The following is a 27708-nucleotide window of genomic DNA, read 5'->3' as shown; positions in this document are numbered from 1 at the left end:
AAGACTTTATTACACATGCTAATAACTGCCCCTCCTTGGATGTGGAACTTATGGCAATTTCTTTTATGTATACTGGAGCATCACCATGTACGGAAAGTATATAAATTCCATCAATGTTAAGGAAACAAGTGTCAACCCAAACAGTTACTACTGATGTTATTTTAGGGAAAGGACAGAGCTTTATTTAAAAAACAGAGATAACACATTTGGCATTTTGATTTACAAGAGATTCCAAAGTCCAGATGCCAAGCCAATAAATAATGGCTGGCAGTAGTGGTAAAGGCTTATGAAACGCTGAGACTGTGGGGTAGAGATAAATGGACAAAGTCCCACAGAAGAAAACTTCCTTCTACCCGAAGACAAAGCAAATATCTGGATTCCAGCTGAGAAGTCACATTTGGAAGCTCTGGAGCAGAACTATGGGCGTTTGAACATCTGTAGTCAGGAATGCTCCACTGACAACTGAAGGCTTATGGAGAAAGAGATCATCTCCTGTCCAATCCTCCTCATGCAGCCAAGAGCAGCAACAGACACTTGAATGAAATAGCCAGTTCTTGGAAAGGCTGCAAAGAACATACATGTGTGTTTGTCTGTGGCCCTCAAGCTCATATTTTGCTTCATTCCCCCCCCCCCCCCCCCCAAACTCAACTTGCAGAAATGGATTTCTGGGTCTTTCGCAGTAAATACTCTTCTTAGCTGCTGTCTTTTTAAAAAGACACCCACAGTATATTGAATCTTTTGATGGGAGGTGGCTGACGAGGATCTTCCTGGCCATCTGTGCAAACCTTAAAGCTCACTCCAAGGGGAAAAGCCCAATGCTTTCTCAACTGCCTCCCCCATCCAACAGCTTGCAAGAACGTGTGCTTCTGGTCTGCTGTACATAGTAGGACCAGCAGCTGTGCCTTCGCATCAACAGTCACTCTGAGCTTCCTAGCCTCTGTTTCAGGATCAAATACTAGAAGTGGGGAAGGGGAGAACAAGGAACCAGATACAAAGAGAAGCCAGTCAGTACATCTTTTCTGCAACACCTAGCACATTGCGGCTCCATAAGCTCCCTACTAAAATCATACTAAGCACTAGCAAACAATTTAACCTATACAAGTACCCTCCTCCCTGGTAGTTTTAAGACCTGTCAAATGCAACGCCTACTAGTTGAAAACAGAGACCAATTTTAGAACAGGGGGCTGGTGGCTCAAAAGGAGATAAATAAATGCCTTTGATAGATAGATAGATAGATAGATAGATAGATAGATAGATAGTCTTTAAGCAGAGGCTGGATGGCCATCTGTCAATGGGGATGCTTTGATAGAGAGTTCCTGTATGGCAGAATGGGGTTGGACTGGATGGCCCTTGCGGTCTCTTCCAACTCTATGATTCTATGAGTCTATGAGGGAATACATCTCTTGTTTACATCATCGAACAAAAGGAAGAGAGATCAGCTTAAAAAAAGGAGTGAACAAGTCTAGAGGTCAAACTACTTCCCCAGACAGCTTGGTCACTGGATATTCACAAGTTCTCCCCTATGACTCTCCCCAGGCTCCCAGAGGCCGGTTTTCTTACGTTCTTACGGCTGACGATCGCTTGCTGCAGCCACAAGAGCTCCATGGCCAGGTTCTTCTGATACTGCTGGAGGTCAGGCAGAGTTTGGGGGATCTCTTGTCCTTTTTGGAAGCGAAGCTCTGTACAAAAAGAGGTCAAGAAAGTCAGCAACCCATTCCAGGTCAACCTTGCTTCTTCTGTGGATTCCATTATATACTCCCCAATTTTTCCTGCTTTTGCTCAATCATAATCGCACCAATAAGAAACAGTACTTTCCAAACTGGGAGGAGGCTCAGCATTCCAAATTTTACAGCCCACATCTCTTACCTTGGCTCAGCCGAGGAGATCCCATCCCCAGGATGGTGCTGCTCCATTCAGATGACACATTGCTAGCCTCCTTTTCTTCCTCATCCTCTGCTGGCATACTACAGTCATTCCCACAGGGCTTGCGTTCAAGATACTCTGGATTTTGCTTCATGTCCTCCTCTTCAGCTACTGCCACCATCTGTTTTGGAAGCTTACAATCACGCTCCTTTTCAGGTAATAACTCCTCTTCGCAACGAAGGTTTTGCTCATGTTCCCTTGACTTGCTCCTGTCGGCCTCTCGGCTGCTTAATTCCTTCGTCTTTATTGATTTCTGGAGAGACTATGTTTAAAACACACAAAGAAGAAGAGTATTCAATACAAGGAGAGGCAAACATTATTACGCATGCTTTAAATGGCATATCTCCATTTTAGGGAGTCCTGGGATTTATAGTTTGTTGTGGCACCAGAGCTCTTTGGCAGAGGAGGCTTCACACAACTAAACAAATCCCAAGTTTCCATACAATTGAGCCATGGCAGTCAAATGGTGTCAAACTGCATTAATACTGCAGTGTAGATGCAGTCCAAGAGAATCCTTGCATAAAATATATCCCTTAATGGGATATATTTTAATTGCATGTTGTGTTTTATTTAATGCTGTGAGCCGCCTTGATGCTATGGGAAAGGCAGCATATAAATAAAACATTATTATTATTATTACAGTGCTGCATTAGTACTAACCCTATTTTTAATGGAGCCAGATCTCCCTCTCCCCACTTTTGCACAATTCAAAGCATCCTGTGTTGTTTTCTATGGGGGATTTTTTGGGCTTCGCATTGGAGTTTATCAAACAGGAGGAATTTCTCTTAAATTCGAATGAAAAGAAAGTGGGGCCAGAACACATTCACTTAAAGGCGCTAGTTTAGCGCAATTACGTGAATGCGCATTGCGTTCGAACTGGCTCCCGGTTGCCCGAATAGCATGCCATTGCCCGAACTTGTGTGTAGTGGGTTATCACGCAATAACGTTAAACCCCATGATTGCATTCAGATTGCCATCGGATGATACTTCCAAGTTCCCTTGTCTGATAAACTCCATCCTGTGCTGCTCTTAGTAAATAAAGGCCCAACCAGCCATCCTACCTTGGGAAGAAACACAGGCTTTGGAAGGGAAGAGTTCTCCCACTGCAGCCGATCCAGGCTCCCTTCAATCTCCTTCACAATGTCCTCAAACTCCCCCTTTAAGCGCCGAAACCTCTTCCTGACAAGGAAACCTCGGATGCAAGCCTGGAAAGAAAAAGGATCAGAGCATCAACCGCAACCACCCACTAAGGAGGAATAATGAGTGTCTGAGATGCATCCCGAGCGACAAGGGCTGCCTCGGTTTCCCCATCGGCATTGCTCTTCCGTCTCTCTATGTCACACGACAGGGAAAATCATTGGATTGCATGTCCCAGCAGCTCTGGCCAGCACAATGTCGAAGGGTGCTGTGAGTTGGAGTCTGACAACATCTAGGAAGAGGCACAAATTCCCAGCCTGCTTTACAGAAATAAAGGAAAGGAAAAGGATGTCCCCAAAATGTAAGAAGCCAAATATATATGGAAGGCAAAATGCTTTAAAAGGGGATTTAGATGCGACATAACTGAGGAGCATGCTTCTAGCTTTCCCTCCTAGCAAAATTAATTTAGCCTCCCCCAATTCTGTTTTAACTATGGGGAGCTTCCAACTGAGACTCCCACAATCCCCCACAATCCCCCATAATCTCCCACAATTCCAATAATCCCCATAATCCCCCATAATCTCCCACAATTCCCATAATCCCCCATAATCTCCAATTCTCATAATCCCCCACAATTCCCATAATCCCCAATAAATCTCCCACAATTCCCACAACCTCCACAATTCCCATAATCTCCCACAATGCCCATAATACCCCACAATTCCCATAATCCCCCACAACCCCCACAATTCCCATAATCCCCCACAATTCCCACAATCCCCCACAATTCCCACAATCCCCCATAATCTCCCACAACCCCCACAATTCCCATAATCCCCCACAATTCCTATAATCCCCAATAAATCTCCCACAATTCCCACAACCTCCACAATTCCCATAATCTCCCACAATGCCCATAATTCCCATAATCCCCCACAACCCCCACAATTCCCATAATCCCCCACAATTCCCACAACCCCCACAATCCCCCGCAATTCCCATAATCCCCCACCTGCAGCACTGCCACCCTCCTGAGAAACAGCTGCAATTGCAGCCCTGGCCCCTCTTCCTGCCCCATCTTTCCCAAATAGCCCCCTCCAAAATAACAACCACCACAACAAAGGGGGCCCTCTCCTGCTGCCAAGGCAACCGCGCCCCTTGATGACGTCACTCTAGAGCGACGGCCGAAGCGCGCTTTCCCTACTTCCGGTTTTTGTCCTTTCTGCCTGCAGTACCCGAGAATGGCCACCAGATGGCGGTATGCGACCGCTTCTCTTTCTTCTTTATGGGGAAAATGCCATATGGAATTTACATGCAAATATTGCAGTTTGCAAAAAGACCTTGCAGCACCTTTTAAGACGTGCATTGTGCATAGTGTGCATTTTGGTTGTTGTTGCAAGACTGAGAGGTTACAGTTAACAATAAAAGCCCACCAAACAATGATACTAATTTTTGGGGGGATTGGGATATCAAAATGCACAATGTGCACAAATATGCAAGCTTTTGAAGCTCCACTGTCTTCTTCAAGGATCTCAAAAATGATATTTTCTTTGGGCCAACCATTTTTTTATTGTAAGCCTGAGGGCAAGGAACTGTGTAATTAATAATAATTATAATAATAATAATATATAAAAATAATCTTTTCTTTGGCCAACCAAGATGCCCAATACACACAATGCAAGCTTTCGAAGCTCCTCTGGCGTCTTCATCATCATCATCATCAGGCAAAAGGTGTTTTTAAAAAGCATACAGGAGGGAAAGGATTGGAATTCGTTTGTATGGAAATTAAATGTCAATTAATGTTAAATGACTGGCTGAATAAAACTGAATTAAATTTGAAAAGAAAAGAAGAAGAAGTTGGGGGGATGAGCTTTCCTAGACTTTGAGCCAACGCTCCTCAGATCAAATGTCCTCACCGCAAAGGAGGACAAGGCACTGGAAAACGTAGGACATTCGAGCAAAAATGGAGGGCATGACCAAATAATTTGCCATCCCACTGACTTTGGAGCCATCTGCTTTGACAGCTTAGCCTAAAAATCAAAGCAGCTATATGCCCAATGAAGATAAGTATGATCAAGTACGTTGGATACCTTCTCTAAAGTTCGGACTAAACCCCAGAGCGGATCCACTCACTGCCCACTGACTTTGGAGTCGCTCACTGCCATTGATCAAACTGGACATATTTGCCTGGGAAACCGAGTTTGGATTTTGTTTATTTATTTATTGCATTTAGAAGAAAACACATATATTGAAAATATACTTACAAAGACCTAAATGACCTTAGCTGAAACAATGATGCTACTAAAGGATATCATAATCCTAACAGTCATGAAGCAGCCATTAACGTTTGTTAATCTACCTAAATCCCAAATGAAAGAATTGATTTCAACCTAGCCATGCGTTTCTGTGTAAGAGCCCCCTATTTTCTACCTTGATAAATCCTCAAACAGAGGGCATCCCTTACAATAAGAGGTCCCTGCGAATCCTATGGCAGACAAGCTTTCCAATAAGGGATACCCCCAATTATATGGGATGCTTGGCCGACCCTAAACTAAACTAAACAGGCCAGATAATGCGCATTCACATGCAGTGTTTGCAAAATGAAATGCAGAGGGGGGGAACCCTCTTGGCAGTTGGGGAATGACCAGGGATTATTAAATCAGCGTTGGAGGTTGCTGGTCAGTGCATTGGTCAAAAGGCAAAGAAGGTGGTCAGCCGGTCCTAAGGAACCATTTTAGGCCGCCAAACTCCAGAACATCTTTCACTCTTAATAGTATAGATCTCTATACTGCAATAGTTTGATTTCATTTCAACTGTCAGGGCTCCGTCCTGTGAAATCTTGGGATTTGTAGTTTCGGTAATGGACAACGGTCAAGGTGCAACGTTTTCCAAGTTTCAATCCCTCCGGAAATTTAGGCCATCAGAATCCCTGACCGTTGTCCATGTTGTTTAGGGCTCCATTCTCATGCTTTGAACCCACCAGATCTTCTGTTATTTGACGATCCGATAGAACTAGATTGTAATATATGTCAGCTTTATATCTGTGATAGTGTGTTGTTTGCAGGTTCTGGTTTTGGTTGTTGTTTTGCTTTTGGGGTTGCGAATTGATGTTCGATTGAGAATTTGTGACGTCGGAGCTTCCATGGCCGGCATCCATACTTTTTTGTGGGGGGCTATGTGGCCATGTTCAACTCTTCTAGAACATGGCCACATAGCCCGAAAAACCCACAAAAAGCTATGATTGAGAATTGTTTTCTATTATATTGATGGACATATCTGCAGCCATATAAAATATTAGTGTAGTCCCCTGAATGGCGTTTCCCAATTGACTCTCCTCCTCAATCCCTCTTCTTCTTGGGATCTTTAGTTCACAGGAGCAAATTCTCAATCGTCGGCACTCCAGATGTTTTGGACCTTAATTTCCAGGCTCCCTGAGCAACGACTGTCCAAAGTGGGACTTTTGGAAAACCCGAGTCCAAAACATCCAGAAGAGCAAAGATTAAAAACCGGTGTACTAGAAGTCTCCCAGCAGAGAAGCCCAAGTTCCTCTCTGCAAACTACAAACCCCAAATTTCCACAGGAGCAACTTTTTCCACGTTGTTTAGATACACTTTTCTGGTCCAGGTCTTGCATCTCAGTATCCCTTGCAACGTCCCACAGAGAGTAGCCGCACCATTCTAGTGTGTTTGCCTTGCATAGGATCGGAACCGGTTTCAAACTGGAACGACAGCCATATAATCCGATCAGCGATTCATTTTAAATCATAGTGGGAACGAGCCCCTGTCGTCCTGGGTTGCAAGAAATGGTCTCTTCCAGGATTTGTTTCTGACCTTGCTTCTGCACCTTTCCTCCTTGTTTGGCTCTTTCCTTCTTGTTTTGTCGCTGTCTGGTCTTCTTCTTCCCCGTCCCCAGATTCCTGCTTCCCTGCCTCGAGGTTGCGTCTACCTATTTCCCCCAGTCTCCATTCCCCAATGGTTCAACAAAAATAAAGCATCTTCTTCCAGGTGAGGGCTGTCTTTGCCTCTTGTCTTTCTGAGGATCCGACGGATTCCTTTTTCTAGGCGGCGGATGCGTCTTCCAAGTCGGGGTTTTCGGCCAAGTGGAGTTTCTGTCTGAGATGTCGCCGCGTTAAAGGAAAATAAAGACAAGACAAGACGCACGGACATTGCACTAACTGCCCTTCACTGGATCCTAAAAAGGGGATTCGTAGCCTCGCAAAAGACAGAGATGTTCTGGATCTCAAGGTAAGTACCTTTTTGTGTTAAACATATCCAGAAGCAGCCGTCTTGGACATACAGCAAAGTACAGCATCATCCAAAATCCAAAGCCCCATCTGGCTTTATGGGGCCGACCAAAATGCACATTATACACATTGCAAGCTTTGGAAGCTCCACCGGCTTCTTCGTCAAGCAAAGGTGTTAAAAAATAATACAGGCGATTGGGGGGGAAACGATGAAGCCTGCATTTTGTCCAGGTGTTGTTGGTGTTGTCCTGAGTTGAGATGGTATGGAGGGATATCCATAAATGAAATAAAGAAACAAAGAATACCAATAATAATATCCCTGCAGACAGAGGCCATTCCTTCTGGCCATGTGGGTTCTGGGAGACGGAGCATCTTAAAGCATCCAGGAAATAAAATTTAAGCCCCTTTAACAACACAGAAAGGTACAGTATCATCCCAAAGCCACCAAACAGTGATATTTTTATTGAGTCAACCAAAATGCACATTATGCATGTTGCAAGCTTGCAACACCTATGCAATACTGTGCATTTTGTTTGGCCCCATAAACATATCACTGTTCCATTATGAGTAGTATTCTTCTGATGAAGAAGCCAGCGGAGCTTCCAACGCTTGCAACATGTATAATGTGCATTCTGGTTGGCCCCATAAAGGCATCCCTGTTTTGGGGATTTGGGATCTTATTGTACTAGACCCTGGAAAGAATGTGTTACAATTGATGTAGGACCAGGCTCCTGGACATCTGGGAGTTATAGTCCAAGCAAAGCAACTTTCCCAAGCTTTGCATGTGAGAAGGAGGAAGGGGCAAATAACACAAAGTGAAGGCTTTCATGGATAGCATTTGTGGGTTTTTGGGTCTATGTGGCCATGTTCTAGAAGAGTTTATTCCTGAAGATGCCAACCACAGATGCTGGTGAAATGTCAGAAACAAACTCTTCTAGGACATGGTCACATAGTCCGAAAAATCCACAAATAAGACAGAACTTGCTAGCAGAGTTTGCATTCCCAAACTCTCTCCTGTTCTTCTGAGGTGCACCCAAACAGCGCACACTTCTGCCCCCCAAAAAACACAGACTCTTCTTGCTCTCTTGGAGACCCAACTGTCCAAAGTCCCATCCCTTCTTTCTCTTTTTTACCCGCAACTGTCACCCCGCTTATTCTTTATCGGCCGGAGGAATTATGACAGACTAGGCTCCCATCGCAAGGATACATGGAGTTGCTGAGTTCCTCCAACTGCAGAAGCAAAAAGAGAAGAAATGGTGAAGAACAAACCCAAATGAGCAACAACCAAAGATCAAGGAGGGAGTAAATCTATAACAAAGCAACTGAGACGCCAGATTTCAAACCCTCAAAAATGTGTGTTTTGGACTCGGGTTTCCCAAAAGTCCCACTTTGGACAGTCGTTGCTCAGGGAGCCTGGAAATTAAGGCCCAAAACATTTGGAGGGACAACGATTGAGAATTTGCTCCTGTGAACTAAAGATCCCAAGAAGAAAAGGGATTGAGGAGGAGAGTCAATTGGGAAACGCCATTCAGGGGACTACGCTACAGTTAATATTTTATATTGTTGCAGATATGCCCATCAATATAATGAAAAACAAATCTCTAATTGCACCCCTGTGAACAACAGATCCTAAGGTACTTTGGAGTGAAGAGTTCCCCCGGGGAAATGCCATTCTTGGGACCATACTACAGTTGGGAATCATACTTTGCATACTACAGTTGGGATGAGAATTAAATCTAAGCCAATTTGGGATGAGAATTAAATCTAAACCAACGGTCTAGGCGTCAAACTGCATTCTTTTCTACAGTGCAAACCCTAAGACTGCAAGGTCCCACATCCTCAGAAAGGCAGATCCTATGGCCAGAAAACCCCTATTCTGCAGCAATAGGTGCCAGCTGGTCATAAATAAGATAGTAAAGTTCCTCGCTCACGTTTGTCAGCAGCTGGTCCAGGTTCCTGTCGGCCACCGTTTTCTTCTGATCCTCCGCAAGTTCCTCCACGTAAACATCCAGGCTGAAGTGCAACCGGGCCAGTTTCTCCTGCATCTCCCGGACGTGCTCCATTTGCTCAAAGGAACACTCCTTTCCTGCAAGAGCCAAGGCGGAGGACAACTGGCATTATTCCATGCTTATTGTCTTATGTGCCTTGCAATTTGTTCAAGAGGTTTTACAGTTGTTGTGTGTCTTCAAGTCATTTCTAGCTTATGGCAACCCTAAGGTGACCCCATCACAGGTTTTCTTGGCAAGGTTTGCCATTGCCTACCCCTGAGGATGAGAGAGTGTGACCGTCCTAAGGCCACCCAACGGGTTTCATGGCTGTGCAAGGAATTGAACTCTGGTCTCCAGAGTTGTAGGCCGACGTTCAAACCACTATGCCGCACTGGCTCACTTATGCCTGTGTTAATGTTTTAATATATATCATAATATATAATACACTATACAGTCCTCCCTCCATTATTGCAATCTTCAGATCCGCGTCTCTCTCTTATGTATGAGGGACGAACAGAGGGAGAATGAATAGGGCTTGAATATAGACAAAACTCCGTTTTCGCGAAGGGGGTCCCTTGTGAAAAAGGAGGGACAACTGTATTATAATATTTCAATATTATTATATTATATTATTATAAACCAATTTCTGAGCCCTTCTCCCCGGCGTCCATCCTACAAACCCCAAAGCGTTTACCGAAGGCCTGGAGCTTCCCCGAATGGAAGTCGTTCAGGAGGTTCAAGAGGCCCCCCTCCATTTCGTAGACATCCGAGACGTCCGTCAGAAAAGAGTGCTGCAAAGGGGTTCCCACCGCGGCCCCCGCGTTCCCTCCGGGTTGAGGCGCACGGGGCTTTTCTTTATTCGTCCTGCGCCGGAGAAAAGACAGAAGAAGAAAAGTCGAAGCCCAGCGTCAGACCGGACAGGAAACCTTTCCTGTCTCTGAGCGCAAAGGGACAGAGCCAGCATCATTTCCCTTTCCTCTTAAGAAGAACAGGGACATTTGCCAAATGGACTTGGACAGCAAAAGCAACACCGCTGGGAACATGGGGAGATTGTAATATATGTTGTATATTTTTATTATTTAATCACCAATTACATATTACATATTAATTTATGCATAGCATTCGGAGACCGTCACCCAAAAACTTTGTTTTCTTGGCCACCCTTAAACTGGGGAATGACCTGCCAGGAGACCTCTCTTTCCAGTCAATTTTAAACAATGAATTGTTCTTATTAACATAATAAATGATCAATAAAAATCAATCAATACATAAATGACAACGTCGACTACTGCTATTATTAAATCCCCCTCTGTGACCTGACCTCTTAAACTTGGCCCTTTGCTTTGGAGAGGGCAGGTGAGGCATCCCCAGGGAGAAAGAGGTGCTCTTGCTGGACGGGACGGGCAACTTGCGCAGTGCGCTGGGCGGCACCGGTTGCGCCAGGTGGGCCTTGGGGCTCTTCTTCTTCTTCTTCTCCTCCATTCCTTGTAAAGGGAACACAAAGGGACTCAGGGCCACTGGCAGCAAGGGTCAGCCAAGCAATACCTGCAGGTTGGGAAAAAGCAAGGATTAAAGTCTTTGCAGCAGCAGTTTCTAAAATGGAGCCTCCGTGTGCCAAGGCAAGTCTATCTTGGACCTTGCCGAATGATAGCCCATACTATCATGCCTTGATATGTTTATGAGGTCAACCTGGTCGGACTCTAAATGCTGGGCTGGGGGTACATGCATACAAAACCATCGTGGCACCTTGATCATTGATACGTTATATTACAATGATAATAATATATATCATAAATGATTATAATTATAATTTCCCAATGATCAAAGTGCCACGATTTATAATTTATTATAATATATGTTTAATAATTTATAATATATAACATTATACAATATAATATAAATTACTATATTATATTATATATTATAATAAATTATAAATTTATATATATATATATATATATATACACACACACACACCATCTCAAACATGTATAAACACACAAATTACATATACATATGTGTGTGTGTGTGTGTGTATTGTAATACAATATGTATGATATTGTATGTGTATAATATATATATGCCATGTCAATACCTGCATCCCAAACAGGACAAGCCAATCCCTTTTGTGTCTATAGCTACACACTCACACCTAAAACACAAACACATATATGTTTATGTATAAACACAAACACACACATGTACATATACATGTACAAATACATACATACATATTTATTTAAATGCCATCTCAATGCCTGCCTCCCAAACAGGACAAGACGATCCTTCTTGTGCCTATAGCTACACACACACACACAAAGACACACATATGTATTTATGTATAAACACAAACATACACACACATATTATATATATATATATATATATATATGCATGCCATCTGAATGCCCAGCTGGACAAGGCACTCCATCTTGTGTGCATAAACATACATATACAGTTACACACACACACATGTATTTATGTATAAACACACACACACATTTTATATATATATATATATATATATATATATATATGCATGCCATCTGAATGCCCAGCTGGACAAGGCACTCCATCTTGTGTGCATAAACATACATATACAGTTACACACACACACATGTATTTATGTATAAACACACACACACATATTATATATATGCATGCTATCTGAATGCCCAGCCAGACAAGGCACTCCATCTTGTGTGCATAAACATACATATACAGTTACACACACACACATGTATTTATGTATAAACACACACACACATTTTATATATATATATATATATATATATATATATATGCATGCCATCTGAATGCCCAGCTGGACAAGGCACTCCATCTTGTGTGCATAAACATACATATACAGTTACACACACACACATGTATTTATGTATAAACACACACACACATTTTATATATATATATATATATATATATATATATGCATGCCATCTGAATGCCCAGCTGGACAAGGCACTCCATCTTGTGTGCATAAACATACATATACAGTTACACACACACACATGTATTTATGTATAAACACACACACACATATTATATATATGCATGCTATCTGAATGCCCAGCCAGACAAGGCACTCCATCTTGTGTGCATACACACACACAGCGAGAGAGAGAGAGAGAGACCCCTTTTATTGTGCTTCTTCCTGCAGGACCTTCCTTGGGGAAGAGCCTTTGATGTCAGAGCATCAATGGAGGCTGAGCGTTCGCATTTGGAACGTTGGCGACCTCAGCGTTCTGACTCCGAACGTTCCACTCTCCGCCAACGTTCCAAACCCGAACCTTCGCCTGGCCAACGTTCCATCCCTTCTTCCTTTTGCCCAGCACTGACCTCCTCCTCCTCCTGCAGTCCTCGTCTCCGTCCGCGGTCGGTGGGGGATGGGATGGTGGGTCTCCTGCCTCTTCTTCTCTGCCCCCCCCCTTTCCAAAGGCGGAGGGACCAATCAGGGCAAGCCCTATTGGAAAAGACTTGGGGGCTTGGGGGGTATTTGGGAGGGAGGAGGGGGCTTTTGGACCCCCATCCCTACTTCATGCCCGACCCCCAAATTAAAGGGATAGGGCAGCCCCTTTGGGTTTGGAAAAACAGGGCATCGTAAAAGAAATGGCAGGGCTTGCCCCATAGAGAAACCGTACTTGCCCATAGGGAAGCATTGGGAATATTTGCCCATAGGGAAGCACTGGGAATATTTGCCCATAAAGCAGCATTGGGGAATATTTGTCCATAGGGAAGCATTGGGAATATTTCTACATAGGGAAGCACTGTAGAATAATTGCCCATAGGGAAGCATTGGAAATATTTGCCCATTGGGAAGCATTGGGAATATTTGCCCATAGGGAAGCATTGGAAATATTTGTCCATAGAGAAGCATTGGGGAATATTTGCCCATAGGGAAGCATTGGGGAATATTTGCCCATAGGGAAGCATTGGGGAATAATTGCCCATAGGGAAGCATTGGGAATAATTGCCCATAGGGAAGCATTGGGGAATATTTGTCCATAGAGGATTATTAGAAAATATTTGCCCACAGAGAAACATTGGAGAATATTTGCCCATAGGGAATCATTGAAGAATACTTGCCCATAGGGAGTCATTGGGGAATATTTGTCCATAGGGAATCATGGGAGAACACTTGCCCATAGAGGATTATTAGAAAATATTTGCCCATACAGAATAATTGGAGAATCCTTGCCCTTAGGGAAACACTGGAGAATATTTGCCCATAGGGAACCATTGGAGAATACCTGCCCAGTGTTTTCCTATGGGCAAGTATTCTGCAATGTTTTCCTATGGGCATGTATCCTTTCCCCATGGGCAAATATTTTCCAGCGTTTCCCTATAGGCAAGAATGGTTTCCGTAAGGGCAAATACTGTCATTTGTTTTAGTACATCCCTGGAAAAGCAACAGATTCCTCTTCCCCGGTGGAGAAGATAATGCGGTTTCATCCCACTTTAAAGCGCTGGTGCTCCGTCCCATGGAAATCCTGGTTTTGTGTCGGTTTTTTTGGCCAAGGATGGAGAAAAGAGGTACATGTTTGTTGTGGCTCCAGAGCTCTCTGACAGAGAAGGCCAAACATCTCACCAAACTACAGTCCCCAGAATTCATTCACTTTTTGCTCTGGCAATTAAACCAGTGTCAATCTGTTTTATTTCTGCAGTGCAGATGCAGCCTAAAACTCCAGCGAGTAATATCTGGTAGACTGTGCCATAATAACTATTATTATTCAGTGTTTAGTATAATTATGATTGTTTAATACTTGGGACATGCCACACTGTCTGATGCGACTTTGATGCCTTGATTCTTCGACAGAAAACAAGTTGTCCGTGGTCCGCGTTTCCAGCTAGTAACATCTTGCAGGCTGTGAAACTGAGAACGATTATTGATGATATTGACAATTATTGACTACCTTGATCAATAATTGATGGTGGAATCTGGAAACCGCCGCTCCATAAACCCCCAAAAAGTGGCGACAAAGAAAGAAAAAAGCAGACGCCGCACCCAGGATCAAGTTTATGTTCATTTTTATCGGATACAAAGATACATACAACAGATCTGATTATAGGCTATTTATACCACAGCGTTTAAAGAAAGAGAAAGAAGTCAAAAGGGTTTTTTTTTGTTTCTGTTTTCCTTGAAAAAAGCAGAAGCCGAGAGAAAACTCCGGTCGCTTCGGCTGAGATCATAACCGTCGGGAGCAAAGCTGTGGTCTCCTTATACATTCACTTGGCTTTTGGACAGCCCTGCCAGGAAGGCTCCTGCGGAGGGGATTTGGGGGAATTTAATCCCTTTCATAGCAAGGGGCCCAGGAAAGAAAAGCAAACCGCCTGAGAAACTGGGGTGCTGATCTGTCAGTTTGAACAACAAGTTTAAAGATGGTTACAAAACTCATTACCTAAATCCCAAACCTCTTTGAAGCACAAAGAGGTTGTGATAAGAACCTTCCAAATACTGTCGGACTGCAGCTCCCATCAGGCAAGGCTGAGGAAAACTGGAAGTTACAGTCCGGTTGTAGTTGTGGTTTATTGTAATCTGGTTGTAGTTTATTGTGGCACCAGAGCTCTCTGACAGAGAAGGCTAAATGTCCCGCAAAACCACAGTTTCCATAATTCCCTTGCATTGAACCAGGGCAGTTAAACTGGATTACCTCTGCAGTGCGTTTTGGACCTCTGATAATAAAGGGTTGCACGATTCCCACTCCTGGACCTTCGATTCGACTAAGGTTTTGCAACGCAGCTGCCAGGTTTGCAACTGGCTGCAAAGACTGGCCAAAAGTGGCACAAATTAAGGTTGTCGACTGGGCTTCTGAGGCAGAGAGAAATCCAAAACTAACAAGGATGGGGATTTAGGGCCAACCCCTTGCCACAGCTGCAGGGGCTCCAGAAAGAGACGGTGACCTGTCCGGAGTGCTGCTTGAGGTCAAGGAAAGGAAGCCCAGACACTGCCAAGGAAGTTCCAGTGGTCAGCCCCATCCCCGAGTTTGGATCTACATTTCCTGGGCTCACTGTCTGGAATAAGAGGTTAGGTTTCATCTCCCTGAATCTCAAGGCCTATGACAGGTTTCGTACTGAGGTCCTAAAGAGGGGAGGTTAATACATTGGAGGGGGGGGTCTCACCTCCATGCAACTACCCCCCTCCCCAAAACCAAGGACTTCCCGCATGCCACGACGGGTGCGTGGACGACCATCATGTGCAAAAACACTTAAGGAAGTAAAACCTTTGGATCAAGTTCTTTTTTTTTAATATACGTACATCATGTTGTGCGTGTGTGTGCATATTAAGCATCGAGGCAACTGTGGAGTTGTAAGGCTATTGAAGACGTTAAAGGTTCTGGAAGTAGCAAAGTCCTAAAGGGGACAAGCCCGCAAACACACACACACAAACACACACCTCGCAGCTCTCCTCAGGGGGAAGCAGCCCCTCTCTTGTCTGTTCCTGCGAAACGACACCACGCATCCATTTTATTCTCCTCTTTCTGGGAAGACGAAGAAGAAGAAACCCTGCTTTTTTAAAAGAAACCCAACAACAACCGACAAAATAGCACACTCCTGAGTCTCCTGTACTAGTTGTTAAACTGGGTGAAGTTGTGGTTTTGTTTTAGGGTGAGGAGGGGGGAAAAAAAGCCTTGGGAGGGAAAGAAAGCATTGCTCCCTGTGATGTCCGCTCCGCTTTTAAGTCTGCACAGCACCCAGAGGGACACCATTAATGTGGAATATTTGGGGCAAGGGCAAGGGGAAGGTTGGGGTGGCCAATTCCCCACCACCCCAAATTCCCTTTCTTGAGAAGGTCTTTCGGTGGAATCGCCACACACACTTAGCCTGCTCACGCAACACAGAGAGAGAAGTGGATTGACCGAGTTTATAATTATCCGTATATAAAAAAGTGGAGGCCGCCCTGCAAATGACTCCGTGTCGTAGAATATCGATAAGACAGATTCTTAAAAAAACAATGAAGCAAAATAAAAAGAGAGAGAGAGAGAAAGAGAGCCTTCGGTATTGTCAAAAAGCTTTGATCTAGAAAACCTTCGCCCGCACTCTCCCCTCTGCCCCGCTGCATTTCCCCAGAAGGGCTCCCCACATCCAGCCCTGAGGCCCAGAATGGGAAATGGACCAGTCTCTGCAGAGGTCTGCTAGCCACCCTACCTTCGGCCTCCTTTACTCAGCTGGGACTGCTGCTTCCTCGGTCTCATCTGGAGGTGGGCAAGCACCTATGCTTGGTCCGCCAAGCTGCTCAGCTGGTCCAATGAGGCATGCTGTCGCCGCCTGGGCCGGAGCAAGGCACTCCCCGGCTGCGGCCGCGCCCTGTGGGGTCAGCTCCTCCAAGCTGCCTGGGGAGGGCTCTTTTGGCGGCCCCTGGGTCGGCTCTGTAGTGACCGGGGAAGAGGTGAGGGCACACAGGTCCTGGACCTTCTTGTTCAGGTCATTGCGCTCCGTCTGGAGGGCCCGGCACAGTTTCTCGAGGCGCTGGATCTTCACCTGCAGGCCTTCGAGTTCTTTGTCCCGGAGGGTTTTCTTAAAACAAGAAAGTCATTAAAAAAAAAAGTCATTAAACTCATTAAAAAAAAAGATTACTTTTCATGGCTCATTTTCACCTTGTTTTCCCAAGGCAGATCAACAACAACAAAAGCAAAGAGTAAACAATTTGGAAGGAGTCACCAAAGTGGCCCCCAACAGATTTGTTAATCTGTTGTTGTTCTGCACCTCAATCCATGGGGAGAGGAGGGTAAGAAATGAATATCTTCATTACCATCACTACTATCACTTTGGCCATTACAAGCAAGGAAATAACTGCTAGGTCCAGTGGCCTATGGTCCAACGTTTATATATGGACAAATCAATGATTTTAAAAACTTGAGTTAGCATTTTAAAAGATACAAGCATCAAAAGACGGAGTAAAATATCACATAAGAGCATCCTTCCATACAGCCACAAAGAAGGGAGGACCAATAATAATAATAATATCAACTCAAGTAATATAAGGAAGCTAGTTATCAAGGAATTTTACTACCTTTGAGAAACATCTTCTGTGCCCTAATTTGTCCTGTAAGCTTCTCTATATGCTTTTTTAAAAAAAAGATTTTAATGAGTTTTATTTTTTAAAATGTTTAGTGTTTTAAAATCTGTCACAGCAGCAGCAGCGAAAGAACGTTGTTTGAATATGGAAAGGAAAGTGCTGGAACACATATACTCCCCTTTTCACCCCCTTTCTCCTTTCAGATTGCTCTGGAACTTTTAGTCCCCAACAGCTACAAAGAGCAAAAGTACGGAGGGGGGAACACCCCATTTCTGGGCTGACTTTCCCTGCAGTGGCCAGCAGCCAACTGTGAAGCAAGGTCAGACAGCTAGGCTGACTTCAATGAGAAAAAACAGGAGTCTACGGAGGGAGAATCCTAATTTGGTGCAGCAAGGGGCAAAAGCAAAAATTCAAGGTGTCCGTATGACTTTGCGTATATGACACGGTTTTGGCAAAGAACGCCAAATGAGGAGGAGGACTGAAGATGAAAGACAATTCCTACAACACCAGGAGCACTGCAACCACTTTGGCAGAAGATCACTCAGGATTTCTAAGGCTCTTATTCCAAAACCGTCAAAGGAGTGACTGGTAGTTTCTTCAGTGAAGGTGAAAAAGAAACCATGTCAACTTCTTTAAAACATAGGAGGTGAGGGGCTTTGGAGGATTGGTGGGTAGCTTCAGGGGCCACAAAATGGCATTTTGCCAACCGATGCTCTAGAGAGAGGTAAGAAGAGAGTAGCCACGTTACCTCTTCTGCCATTTCCAGAAGGGCTTTGTTGCTGCTTTCCCAGCGTGAGCGATACATGGTGGTTTCTTTCTCTAGCTTCTTAATCTTCTTTGTCATCTGCAAACATCATTGCAAACACAAACAAGGGAAGAAAGGGGGAGGAAAAGCATGAGAGTTAGCAAGCGACTCTGACTCCGGCTTCTTGGTGTACAGCAAGTCATGATTTTTCATTGGGAAAGCCACAAAAACAAAACTTCTTGCTTCATGTAGATCAGCACTGTCAACTTTGACTTGCAGGCACTGCCTTCCAGGGAAAGATTCAGAGACTCACCGAATGCCAACATCCACTGGATAGAGAAGAGGCCTTTCCAAGATTTTGGCCCATGTCAGTACTAAAACAGAGATGACTCTAGAGCTCCTGACCTCAAGCACCTCAGCCTTGAGCTGAAGGCTCCAGTAATGCAACATACCTTCTCCATTTCTTGCTTGAAGGTCGTGAACACCTCACTGCTTTTCGAAAGCGTGTTCTGAAACTCTTCAAACTTCTCGGTGTAGAGGGCCAGCTAAGATGGGAAAAGGGAAGAGGAAGAAAAAGGGTTGAGAAAGGAACAGAGGAGGCTTTACAGCAATTTCTTTAGCACCCCACTGATCAGGGGCGATTGTGAAAAGGGAGAGAACATTTCTCCCATAGCTACGTATCCTAAAAATAGTGATCTTTCAAGAGTAACCACTTTTGTTACACGTAAGGGGAATACATGCTATTCTCTTATGCTATTAGAAATACCCCAAATATTTTAGCAAACTAATTTTCACATAAAGCTTCAAAAGTGTTTAAATCATTAAATCAAAAGTGTTTATCATTTAAATCAAGTGGGCTAAACCTGATACCAATATTGAGAGCACTGGAAATTGTACAGGAAAGCTAACATCATTGACTGGAAGGGTGCACAAAAGGATGGGGTTGGGGACCTACCTGCAGCCCATAGGTCACCATGTGCCCACCCTGTTCCTTCAATCGCTTCTATCGTTGGTGGTTGAGCTTACTAACAGGTGGCCACAGAACTTATCATCTCCCCAGAAAGGTGAAATCATGTTACTTTTTATCCCTTAGGCTAGAAGGAAGTGAAGGAGAGAGAAAAGAGCCCCAGGGCTGCTCACCTGCTGCTTGAGGTGCGTCTCCTGTTGCTTCATCAATTCGCACATCCGTTGGGACTCCACCGCTTCTTTCAGCAGCTGAGAAAGAGAAGGGATGGATCAGAGAGTAAGAGAAATGAACCCGCCACACCTATGCGACATGGTTAATATGCTGCTAAACACTATGGAATCTTCATCCCATAATATTCATGTTAAGAGGCAAGCAAGATCAGATCCAGCTTTCACTGCAGGAAATAACAAAAGTTAAATCCAGTGTTAGCCCTATTTAGACTAGACCTATTAAAAGCAACAGAACCTAAGTCAGTCATTAAGTCACAGTTTCCATTCATTCAAATAGAAATGATCTGAGACGGGTCAAACTAGACATTTCGCTCCCAAAGTGTAAGGACTTGGGGTGGAGAAAACAGGATGCATGAGAGCATCCCATGTTGTTTTTGTGAGCACCGATCCCCCAATGTCCCTGCCCCAAACTGCTGCTCTACAAGTAAAATGGAGACTCACAAAGTCCTTCTCTCGCTGGTGTCGCTCCTCAGCCTCCTTCAGCATCTCTTGGGCCTGCTGGAGTTTGGCATCCACCAGCTGCTGCTGCAGGTCCTTGTGTTTGAAGACCTTGTCGATGTGCTGTACAACAGAAATGCAAGAGGGTTGATCAGCCAAAGGCAAGGGACACTCCAAAACGGAAGCATGAGGCTGCTTTTAGCAGCAATGTCCCAAAGCATGGAAATAGGAAACCGGCTCCTACCTTCCAAGAGAAAAGCATGACCACTTTCCAGGATTTGAGAGTACCAGTATCCCTGTCATCCCAAGCAGCTCTATGATTCTATGAATAGTCAGGGGCCAAGATCATAGTTCATCCCACAGCATACCCAAACAGGAGCTCAGGGGAATGAGATTGACCAGGCAGAGGACGGCTCAAGAGAAATCTCCCAGGACACATGTGCACACATGCACACACCCCTGTCATTGCATGGCTGTTTAGGTTTGACAGGCAGAGCTAACAGCAGTGCCATCCAGAAGCCATTTTACTTACTTACTTATTTATATTTAGTTATTTAATGCATGTCTACCTTTCTATCAGTACAGGATTTAAACAAAATAGAGTAAAGAAATATGCTGGATAAGAAAATTCTGGATCCCGCCTTGCTCAGTGTCTGAAAAAGTGCTCACTTCCACAAGCAGAGGTAGATCTCTGTCACATTATTACAAACCCTCCCAAAAATAACTATTGGGATAATGAATATCTTACATAGACTTTCCTCCCAAGTCTCCCCTGCAATTATGTCCTACGAAACAGAGTCTGTGGAGTTATAGGGGCTCTTCTTCCCCCCAGCCCCAAGCAGACACATGTATTCCAGGGCTCCTCCTCGGAGGCACCCCTCACCACTCAGGGAAGGTAACTCACCTCTTCCCGCAGCTCATACTGCTCAATGAGCTTCTTCAGCCTTTCGGCCAGCTCCATGTTCTCCTCTCGCAGTTTGGAGTTCCTCTCATTGTGCTGCTCCATCTGCAACTGGATGTCATTGAGTGTCACCTGGAAGTGAGACGTCACCTCCTTCCGCTTCTCTTCTTCCTCACGGGCTCGCTGGACACCCTCCTCCTAGACAGAGGCAGACAAACAAGGCGGTCAGACTGTCCAAAAGTCAAAAGCAGGTGAGGTGGATGTGTTTGGAGTGGGACGATGACAGTAGGACTCTTCTTCACCCCAATGGACAAACAGTGGCCATTCCCAAAGCTGGGGTGGATGAGGGCAGAGACAGGTCTCACTTGCCTTGAGGGTGCGGTTGTGCCTCTGCAGCTCCCGGCACAGGCTTTCCAGCTTGCTCCGGGCCAAGATGGCTTTGCTGTGCTCGCTCCGGAGATGATCCTTCTCCTGGACCAGCTGGCTCTGCTTCTTCTGCAGGATCTTCATCTGCTTCTGAGAGTTTCTATGCTCTTCCAGCTGGCAAGAACAAGAGGAAGCAAGGAAAGAACAGCCGTGAGCCACTCTACAGCACAAAAGGGTTGTAGGTCCAAGGAGTTTCCCAGCCACTAGTGTACAAAGGAAAAAAGGGAAGGTCCAGGCTAGTTGAAAGACTGTATATCTCCATACAAACCTGCCATGGGATATGTAATAGCGACAGTATGTTTTAGGAATGTTTAGAACTGTGAGCTCAGACACAGGTGCTGAGATAAGCTAGAAAAGGAGTTAAACTCAATCAAGATCATTTGTGGAAACTGCTTAGTTAGTGCAAGGAAGACAAAGGGGCGGTATGGGAAAGGGAAAAGAAAAATGTGTTTATAAATTCTGATAAATGAGAAATAATCCTGCCTGAAGTTTGAACCGTGTGAGTCTGGGAAGCTGCACTCGGGTGAACATAACATCTTGGTGGTTAACTGAGCTACAAAAACCATAAACTCTAAAAGTGGACTTTGCGCATATAAAATAAAAACATTCCAAATATGTCCTGCCATGTCAACTCCTAAATGGGACAAAAGCCATGGCTATTTGGCCTTGATACCAGCAATGGCTTGCTTTATCTTTCTGGCTTTGAAATGGCTGCGACTCATCCCAAATCACAAAGACTTAAACACACAAATACACACTACTCCCCTTGACCATCAGGTTGTCCTAGTAAATGAGAGCGAGACAAACTGGACGCCATCCCAGTGGCTCCTCCTGCCTTGCCATCCCTGCATGCTTCCCTCTTGCCTTGCTAGAAACTAACCAGTTCGGCGTACTTCTTGCACAGGGCTGCCAGCTTCTCCTCGGATGTGCTGAGAGTGTTCAGGGTCTGCATCAGCAGCGTGATTTCTTTACCTGGAATGCAAACGACAAAGCGGAGGTGTGTTCAAGGTTGTGGCGAAACTGGGGAGCTATAAAAATGGTAGATTTTAGGCCCTATACAGACAGGCCAAAATAAAGCTGCTTTGGATCACTTTGGAGGTATGCTGTTTCAATGATGCATACGTGTTAAGAGTCCAGAAGCTGCGCCAAAGCTGCACTCTAGCCCTTAGGACTGGATCATGGCTTTGGCGCAGCTTCCAGACTCTTAGTATGCATGCATCATTGAAACAGCAAACCTCCAAAGTGACCCAAAGCAGCTTTATTTTGGCCTGTCTGTATGGGGCCTATTGAAAGAGGAGGCAACATATTCAGGCATAACTTAGGCTAAAACCTGCATATGTTACTTTATTGGGGAGGAGGAAGAGGTATTCAATACCTTCTTCTTGTACCTGGTGACATATGGCAACCCATGAATTTCACAGGGTTTTCTTAGGCAAGGAATCCTAAGGTGGTTTTGCAAGTTCTTTCCTCTGAAATATAGCCTATGGCACCTGTTACTCATTGGTGTTCCCCCATCCGAGTACTAACCAGGCCATACCTGGCTTAGCTTCCAAAATTGGATGGGATCTGGTGCCTTCTGGGTATGTTGGCCTTACATCTCCTTCCTACCTGACCCCCAAAGGAAGGCAGATTTTCTGGTTGGAGAGTGCCTCCTGGCCCTATGATGCCAACACTTGGCTCTTTCCAAAGGACAACTCACGTGGTTTTTATAGGACAAGTTCACCGTGAGTTGAGAAACTTCTGCAATTCTAGCGGAACTATTTTTACAGATCTACCGTGGAGCAGCCAGATAGAAAGAGAACCCGGAAAAATACTAAAGCTTTCTTGGTGGAAGATTTTCCTGCAGTCGTACCTGTTTCGCCACACCTTGTCTTCCAATCGCCCAGAAGAGCTGGCCTCTTACTAATAAAAGCCTCAGCAGCTATATAGGAGAAAGGCTAATTTCACAGAGGATATTCCGTTGACATTGGAATTTGGAAGGTATGTTTTCTTTATCTCCACCCTTCCCACAGCCTGGACCTGGGTCACTTTCACACCACATAACTTTAGCAATCTGACACCAGTTTAATGACCATGGCTGCATCCTATGGGATCCTGGGATTTGTAGTTTCGTGAAGTATTGAGAATTCTCTGCCAGTAAATGTTATGTGCCCCCCGAAATTACAAGGATCCCCAAGTGATATCCAAGTGCTATGATGGCACAGTGTGAAAGAGACCTAGAAAAACAGAAGTTGAGCCAACAGCTGCCAGAAAACCTACACAATGAAAGAATTCAACAGGCACAGAAACCAGAGACGGAGGTCCAAAACACACTATAGAAATAATCCAGATTGAGACAGCTTTAACTGCCCTGGCTCAGTGCTAAAAATCCTGGGAATAGTAGTTTATTGTAGCACCAGAGCTCTCTTGGCAAAACTACAGTTCCCAGAATTCCTTAGCATTGAGCTAGTTCAAGCAGTTAAAGTCAAGCTGGATTATTTCTGCAGTGTGTTTTGGACGTATGGGTACATCTACATTGCAGAAGTAATGCACTTTCACACCACAGCGACCGCCATGCTCCATCCCACAGAATCCTGAGACCTATAGTTTTCTGAAACACCAGCATCCTTTGCCAGGGAAGGCTAAAGGCCTTGTAAAACTACAAACCCCAGGCTTCCATAGGATGGAGTGACAGCACTCAAAGTGGTATCAAACTGTATTATTTCTATAGTGTCGATGCACCCCTAGGAGAAGAGTATGATGCTGAGAAATTACCCATTGGTGAATGCAAAATATTTAAGATTGAGGCATAAGTTGATTTAAAAAGGAGAGAGGAGGGCTGTCAGCCTGGAACCGCTTACCAAGCCCCTTCGCCTTCTTCTTCTCCTGAGTCCGTTTCTGGTCGCGATCGCCACCCTCATCGCCGGCCCCCCGGGGACCCTCTTTCTCCCCGTTTATTTCGGGGCAGCTTTGCTCTGGCTCGCCGTTTCTCGGGGACTCGCTCCGGCACTTCTCCGCCTCGTCCAACTCGACCGGCTCGCTCTGGCCACTGTCCTCTCCTGGGCCGTCCTGGTTGGTATCCATGCAGTACGTGTTCAGGATGTCCTCCAGCTGCCGGCTCAGCTCCTCGGAGACGTCGCAGGCGACAAGCTGGGCGTGCGGCTGGGATGCGGGCTCTTCCGTCGGAGGGGCTGCGGAAGGCAGAAGGCATTTGGGGAAATTACGGACCTATGGGTACATCTACACCGCAGATATAATGTGCTTTCACACCACTGTGACTGCCATGCTCCGTCCTACAGCTACTCCTAACCTATGTCCGACTGGAATGTATTTATCTATTTATTTTGTGGGGTTTGGGGGCTATGTGCCCATGTTCTAGATGCTGACGTTTCACCAGCATCTGTGGCTTGCATCCATTTCTCTGAAGATACCAGCCACAGATGCTGGTGAAACGTCAGGAATAAACTCTTCTAGGACATGGGCACATACCCCGAAAGACCAACAAAAATCTATGGATGCCGGCCATGAAAGCCTTCCATATTTCTTCATCTATAGTATTTATACCCTGCTCTTCAGCCACAAAGGCTCTCACAGCTGCTTACAAATGGTTTAATAGTATGACTACAAGTAATATGACTGCCAGGACAATGCAGCCTGCGATGGCACATACCCTCTTCCTTTTTGCTCTGCTTCTCGCTGATGGGATTCTCAATACTTCCATCAACCAAAGGCTTTGAATTGGACCCGTCTGGCTGGGCTGGAGAGACCTCTGCCAAGTCCCCATCCTCCAAGGCTGGGAAAGGGCTGGTTTTGGAAGGGCTGCCAGGAAGGAGGGCGACCGGACTTTCCCCCTCTTGGTTCTTCATTGCACTTCGCCTTCAAAGCCACTTTCGGAGGTTCCTAGGAAAAACACAAGTCACCTTTTTTTGCTCTAAGGAAAGAGGACAGTTGACACTTTCGGTCTGTATTATCACTGTTCACAACACACTCAGATGAAGAGACAGGAATAACCGCCTTCAAAGCCATAGGAAATGTAGAACCATAGAACTGGGAAAGACCTTCAAGGGCCATCCAGTCCAACCCGCTTCTGCCATGCAGGAACTCACAATCATAGAATCCCAAAGGATAATCCGGCCCAACCTTTTGCCATGCAGGAACTCACAATCAAACCACCCCCAACAGATGGCCATCCAGCCTCTGTTCAGAAACCTCCAAAGAAGGAAACCCCACCACGCTTCAAGGGAATGTCTTCCACTGTCAAACAACGCTTCTCCTTAGGAAGTTCCTTCTAATGCTGAGGTGGAATCCCTTTTCCTGGAGCTTGCATCCATTGCTCTGGAGCAGCAGAAAACAAGCTCGCTCCCTCCTCAATATGACCTCCCTTCAAGTATTTAAACAGGGCTATCATATCACCTCTTAACCTTCTCTTCTCCAGGCTAAACATCCCCAGCAATTCCCTAAGTCTTTCCTCATAGGGCTGCATGGTTTCCAAACCCTTCACCATTTTGGTGGCCCTCCTTTGGAGATGCTCCAGTTTCTCAATGTCCTTTTTGAACTGTGTTGCCCAGAACTGGACACAATATCATTCCATCTGAGGCCTGAGCAAAGGAGAATAGAGTGGCACTATTACTTTCCCTTGATCCAGACACTTTACTTCTATTGATGCAGCTTAGAATCGCATTGGCCTTGTTAGCTGCAGCGTCGCACTGTTGGCTCACGTTCAGCTTGTGCTCTACTAGGGCTCTTATGATCATTGATCGCCCTTTATAGACCCTCCCCCCCAAAACCCCACAAGGGAAGCCCCGCCTCCTTCTCCCTACGTCACCCGCACCCTGCTGACGTCACCACGCCGCTGTGACGTAACTTTTAAGCGCTATGACGCCAAACCCTCACCGAACTGCCAGAGGACCTCTTCCGTCCCTTCCTTTCTCCCGCTTTCCTTCCCAGAAGCCGCCAGTCCTCCTTTCCTTCCCCTTCGGCCGCTTCAGCTTCTCCAGCTTCGAGGGTTGCGAGGAAGCAGCTCCGGCCCCGGTTCGTGGCTACTGCGCATGCGCCGCCCACCGCCGCCAGCCAATCAGCGCGCGGGGCGGAGAAAGGCACGCTGGGAAAGGAGGGAGGAGGGGCGGGAAAGGCGGCTCGCGAGGCGGGAAGTTTGCGCTGGAGGGACTACAGCTCCCGGCATGCAACGCTTCGGGAGGGCGGGGCCTTCGGTTCCAGGAAGGGACAGGGAACTACATTTCCCAGCATGCTCTTCGACGTGGGATTGGAATGGGGAGTGATTTTAATAATAGTTTAATTACGTTTTTAACTTTTGTGCGGTTATTTATTTTAACCTGCCCAGATCTGAGGAAAAGGCAGGATTTAAACAAACAAACCATAATAATAGATGTATCAACCATGGTTATCTATATCTATCTGGTTATATATGATAGATAGATAGATAGATAGATAGATAGATAGATAGATAGATAGATAGACAGACACACACACACACACACACACACATATATGATTATGGTCATATATAAATATGTGTGTGGTTGATTTTATATATATATATATATATATATATATATATATATGGTTTTATATACACACATATATATGGTTATGTTTAAGTGTGTGTGTGTGTGTGTGTATATATATATATATATGGTTATGGTTTATATATATGTGTGGTTATATATGGTTGTATGTGTGTGTGTTTTTATATATGTACACCACACACACACACACACACACATATATATACAGATAGGCTATGTTTGTGTGTGTGTGTATATTATATATATGGTTTTAGATGTTGTTATCCTATATAGCTAACATTGTTATTGTCTCACACACACACACACACACTCAATATTGAAGGTGTCAAAATGGTGGCCTAGGGACCAGGGCTGGGCCTTGAAGCATGACCTGTCTGTTGGTTCTTGGAAGGTTTCCAGGAAAGAAACACAATCAGAACAAACAAAAGGCCCAAACATGGTCTTGGTTTCTCGGCACACTAGTATAGTATGGGATCAGACACAAGGTGGTATATTATTTATGGTATAATAGTCATACATTAACAACTTTCATTACCTGGGTCACACTATACACAACTGGTGGCCCTTTCCGCTAGCATTGCGAACTGTGGTGCCATGGTTTTTGTTTGACTTTGGCGCTCCCTACCTCACCTCATGCTTCCTATTCTTTGTCCTAGTCTAGGCGAATGGTGATGCAGTGGTTAAATGCCTGTACTGCAGCCACCCACTCAAAACCACAAGGTTGCGAGTTCGAGACCAGCAAAAGGGCTCCAGCTTGATTCAGACTTGCATCCTTCTGAGGAAGTCACTAAAATGAGGACCCAGATTGTTGGGGGCAAATCAGCTTACAGTTGTAAACTGCCTAGGCAGCATGAAGCGGTATATAAATGAAGCTTGTTTGTGCAAAAGCTGGGAAATGGAGTTGTCCGCTACAATGGGGAAGGGAGGATAAACGCCATGGAAAACCAGAGGGATCAGATTTAACCCCAGGCCTGAGGTTCCTGCAACAGGGACAAAGGACCAGAGCATTGGTCAAGACCGCTTGACCATCAGCATTGGAAGAGTAATTCCTGCCCACCATTTCCACCACGCCAAACTCAGCCATTTCAAGTGTGCATATGCTATTTGGAAACCTGAGTAACGCAAGAGACGCCGCCAGCCCTACTGAGGGAAA

At 45.1% G+C, this 27708-nt stretch overlaps 3 protein-coding genes across 4 annotated transcripts; all 3 read right to left on the bottom strand.

The window, feature by feature from the left end:
• Positions 1-149: 149 nt before the first annotated feature.
• IQCC (IQ motif containing C) lies at positions 150-4452 on the bottom strand. Its single transcript, XM_089478388.1, has 6 exons — positions 4073-4452; positions 2985-3128; positions 1867-2185; positions 1561-1679; positions 650-955; positions 150-563 (listed from the first exon to the last, which is right to left on the bottom strand). The coding sequence occupies exons 1-5, from the start codon at positions 4424-4426 to the stop codon at positions 917-919; spliced, it is 975 nt and encodes a 324-aa protein (XP_089334514.1). The 5' UTR covers positions 4427-4452; the 3' UTR covers positions 150-563; positions 650-916.
• Positions 4453-5255: 803 nt separating this feature from the next.
• Positions 5256-12733, bottom strand: CCDC28B (coiled-coil domain containing 28B). Of its 2 annotated transcripts, none has more exons than XM_089478389.1 (6): positions 12646-12733; positions 10613-10836; positions 9986-10155; positions 9235-9389; positions 8511-8533; positions 5256-7172 (listed from the first exon to the last, which is right to left on the bottom strand). In XM_089478389.1, exons 2-6 carry the CDS (start codon positions 10771-10773, stop codon positions 7118-7120), a joined length of 564 nt encoding a protein of 187 aa, XP_089334515.1. In that variant the 5' UTR covers positions 10774-10836; positions 12646-12733; the 3' UTR covers positions 5256-7117. The 2 variants fall into 2 exon arrangements, with proteins under 2 accessions (XP_089334515.1, XP_089334516.1); XM_089478390.1 differs by having other exon boundaries at positions 10613-10775; positions 12646-12667.
• Positions 12734-14317: 1584 nt separating this feature from the next.
• TXLNA (taxilin alpha) lies at positions 14318-26061 on the bottom strand. The gene is made up of 12 exons (XM_089478575.1): positions 25903-26061; positions 24680-24909; positions 23871-24200; positions 21911-22002; positions 20974-21144; positions 20608-20802; positions 19707-19826; positions 19209-19283; positions 18521-18613; positions 18072-18167; positions 16453-16821; positions 14318-15785 (listed from the first exon to the last, which is right to left on the bottom strand). Exons 2-11 carry the CDS (start codon positions 24873-24875, stop codon positions 16465-16467), a joined length of 1725 nt encoding a protein of 574 aa, XP_089334701.1. The 5' UTR covers positions 24876-24909; positions 25903-26061; the 3' UTR covers positions 14318-15785; positions 16453-16464.
• Between the last annotated feature and the right edge of the window lie 1647 nt (positions 26062-27708).

Source organism: Sceloporus occidentalis, unplaced genomic scaffold (assembly GCF_023333645.1).
Source record: "Sceloporus occidentalis isolate IW3139 unplaced genomic scaffold, rSceOcc1.0.p SCAF_13, whole genome shotgun sequence".
Classification (NCBI taxonomy): domain Eukaryota; kingdom Metazoa; phylum Chordata; class Lepidosauria; order Squamata; family Phrynosomatidae; genus Sceloporus; species Sceloporus occidentalis.
This window is presented reverse-complemented; position numbering and strand designations above follow the sequence as displayed.

Excerpts from the sequence above, each read along its gene's own strand:
- TXLNA (XM_089478575.1), bottom strand. The coding sequence starts at position 24,875 with ATGAAGAACCAAGAGGGGGAAAGTCCGGTCGCCCTCCTTCCTGGCAGC. Across the intron at positions 21,145-21,910 it reads GCAAGAAGTACGCCGAACTG|CTGGAAGAGCATAGAAACTC; the intron begins GTTAGTTTCTAG and ends TGTTCTTGCCAG. Across the intron at positions 18,614-19,208 it reads AGACGCACCTCAAGCAGCAG|CTGGCCCTCTACACCGAGAA; the intron begins GTGAGCAGCCCT and ends TTCCCATCTTAG.
- IQCC (XM_089478388.1), bottom strand. The coding sequence starts at position 4,426 with ATGCACGTCTTAAAAGGTGCTGCAAGGTCTTTTTGCAAACTGCAATAT. Across the intron at positions 2,186-2,984 it reads AGCCTGTGTTTCTTCCCAAG|TCTCTCCAGAAATCAATAAA; the intron begins GTAGGATGGCTG and ends TTTTAAACATAG. Across the intron at positions 1,680-1,866 it reads ATCTCCTCGGCTGAGCCAAG|AGCTTCGCTTCCAAAAAGGA; the intron begins GTAAGAGATGTG and ends CTTTTTGTACAG.
- CCDC28B (XM_089478389.1), bottom strand. The coding sequence starts at position 10,773 with ATGGAGGAGAAGAAGAAGAAGAAGAGCCCCAAGGCCCACCTGGCGCAA. Across the intron at positions 10,156-10,612 it reads CAAAGGGCCAAGTTTAAGAG|GACGAATAAAGAAAAGCCCC; the intron begins GTCAGGTCACAG and ends TCTCCGGCGCAG. Across the intron at positions 8,534-9,234 it reads TGGACCAGCTGCTGACAAAC|TTGGAGGAACTCAGCAACTC; the intron begins GTGAGCGAGGAA and ends TTGCTTCTGCAG.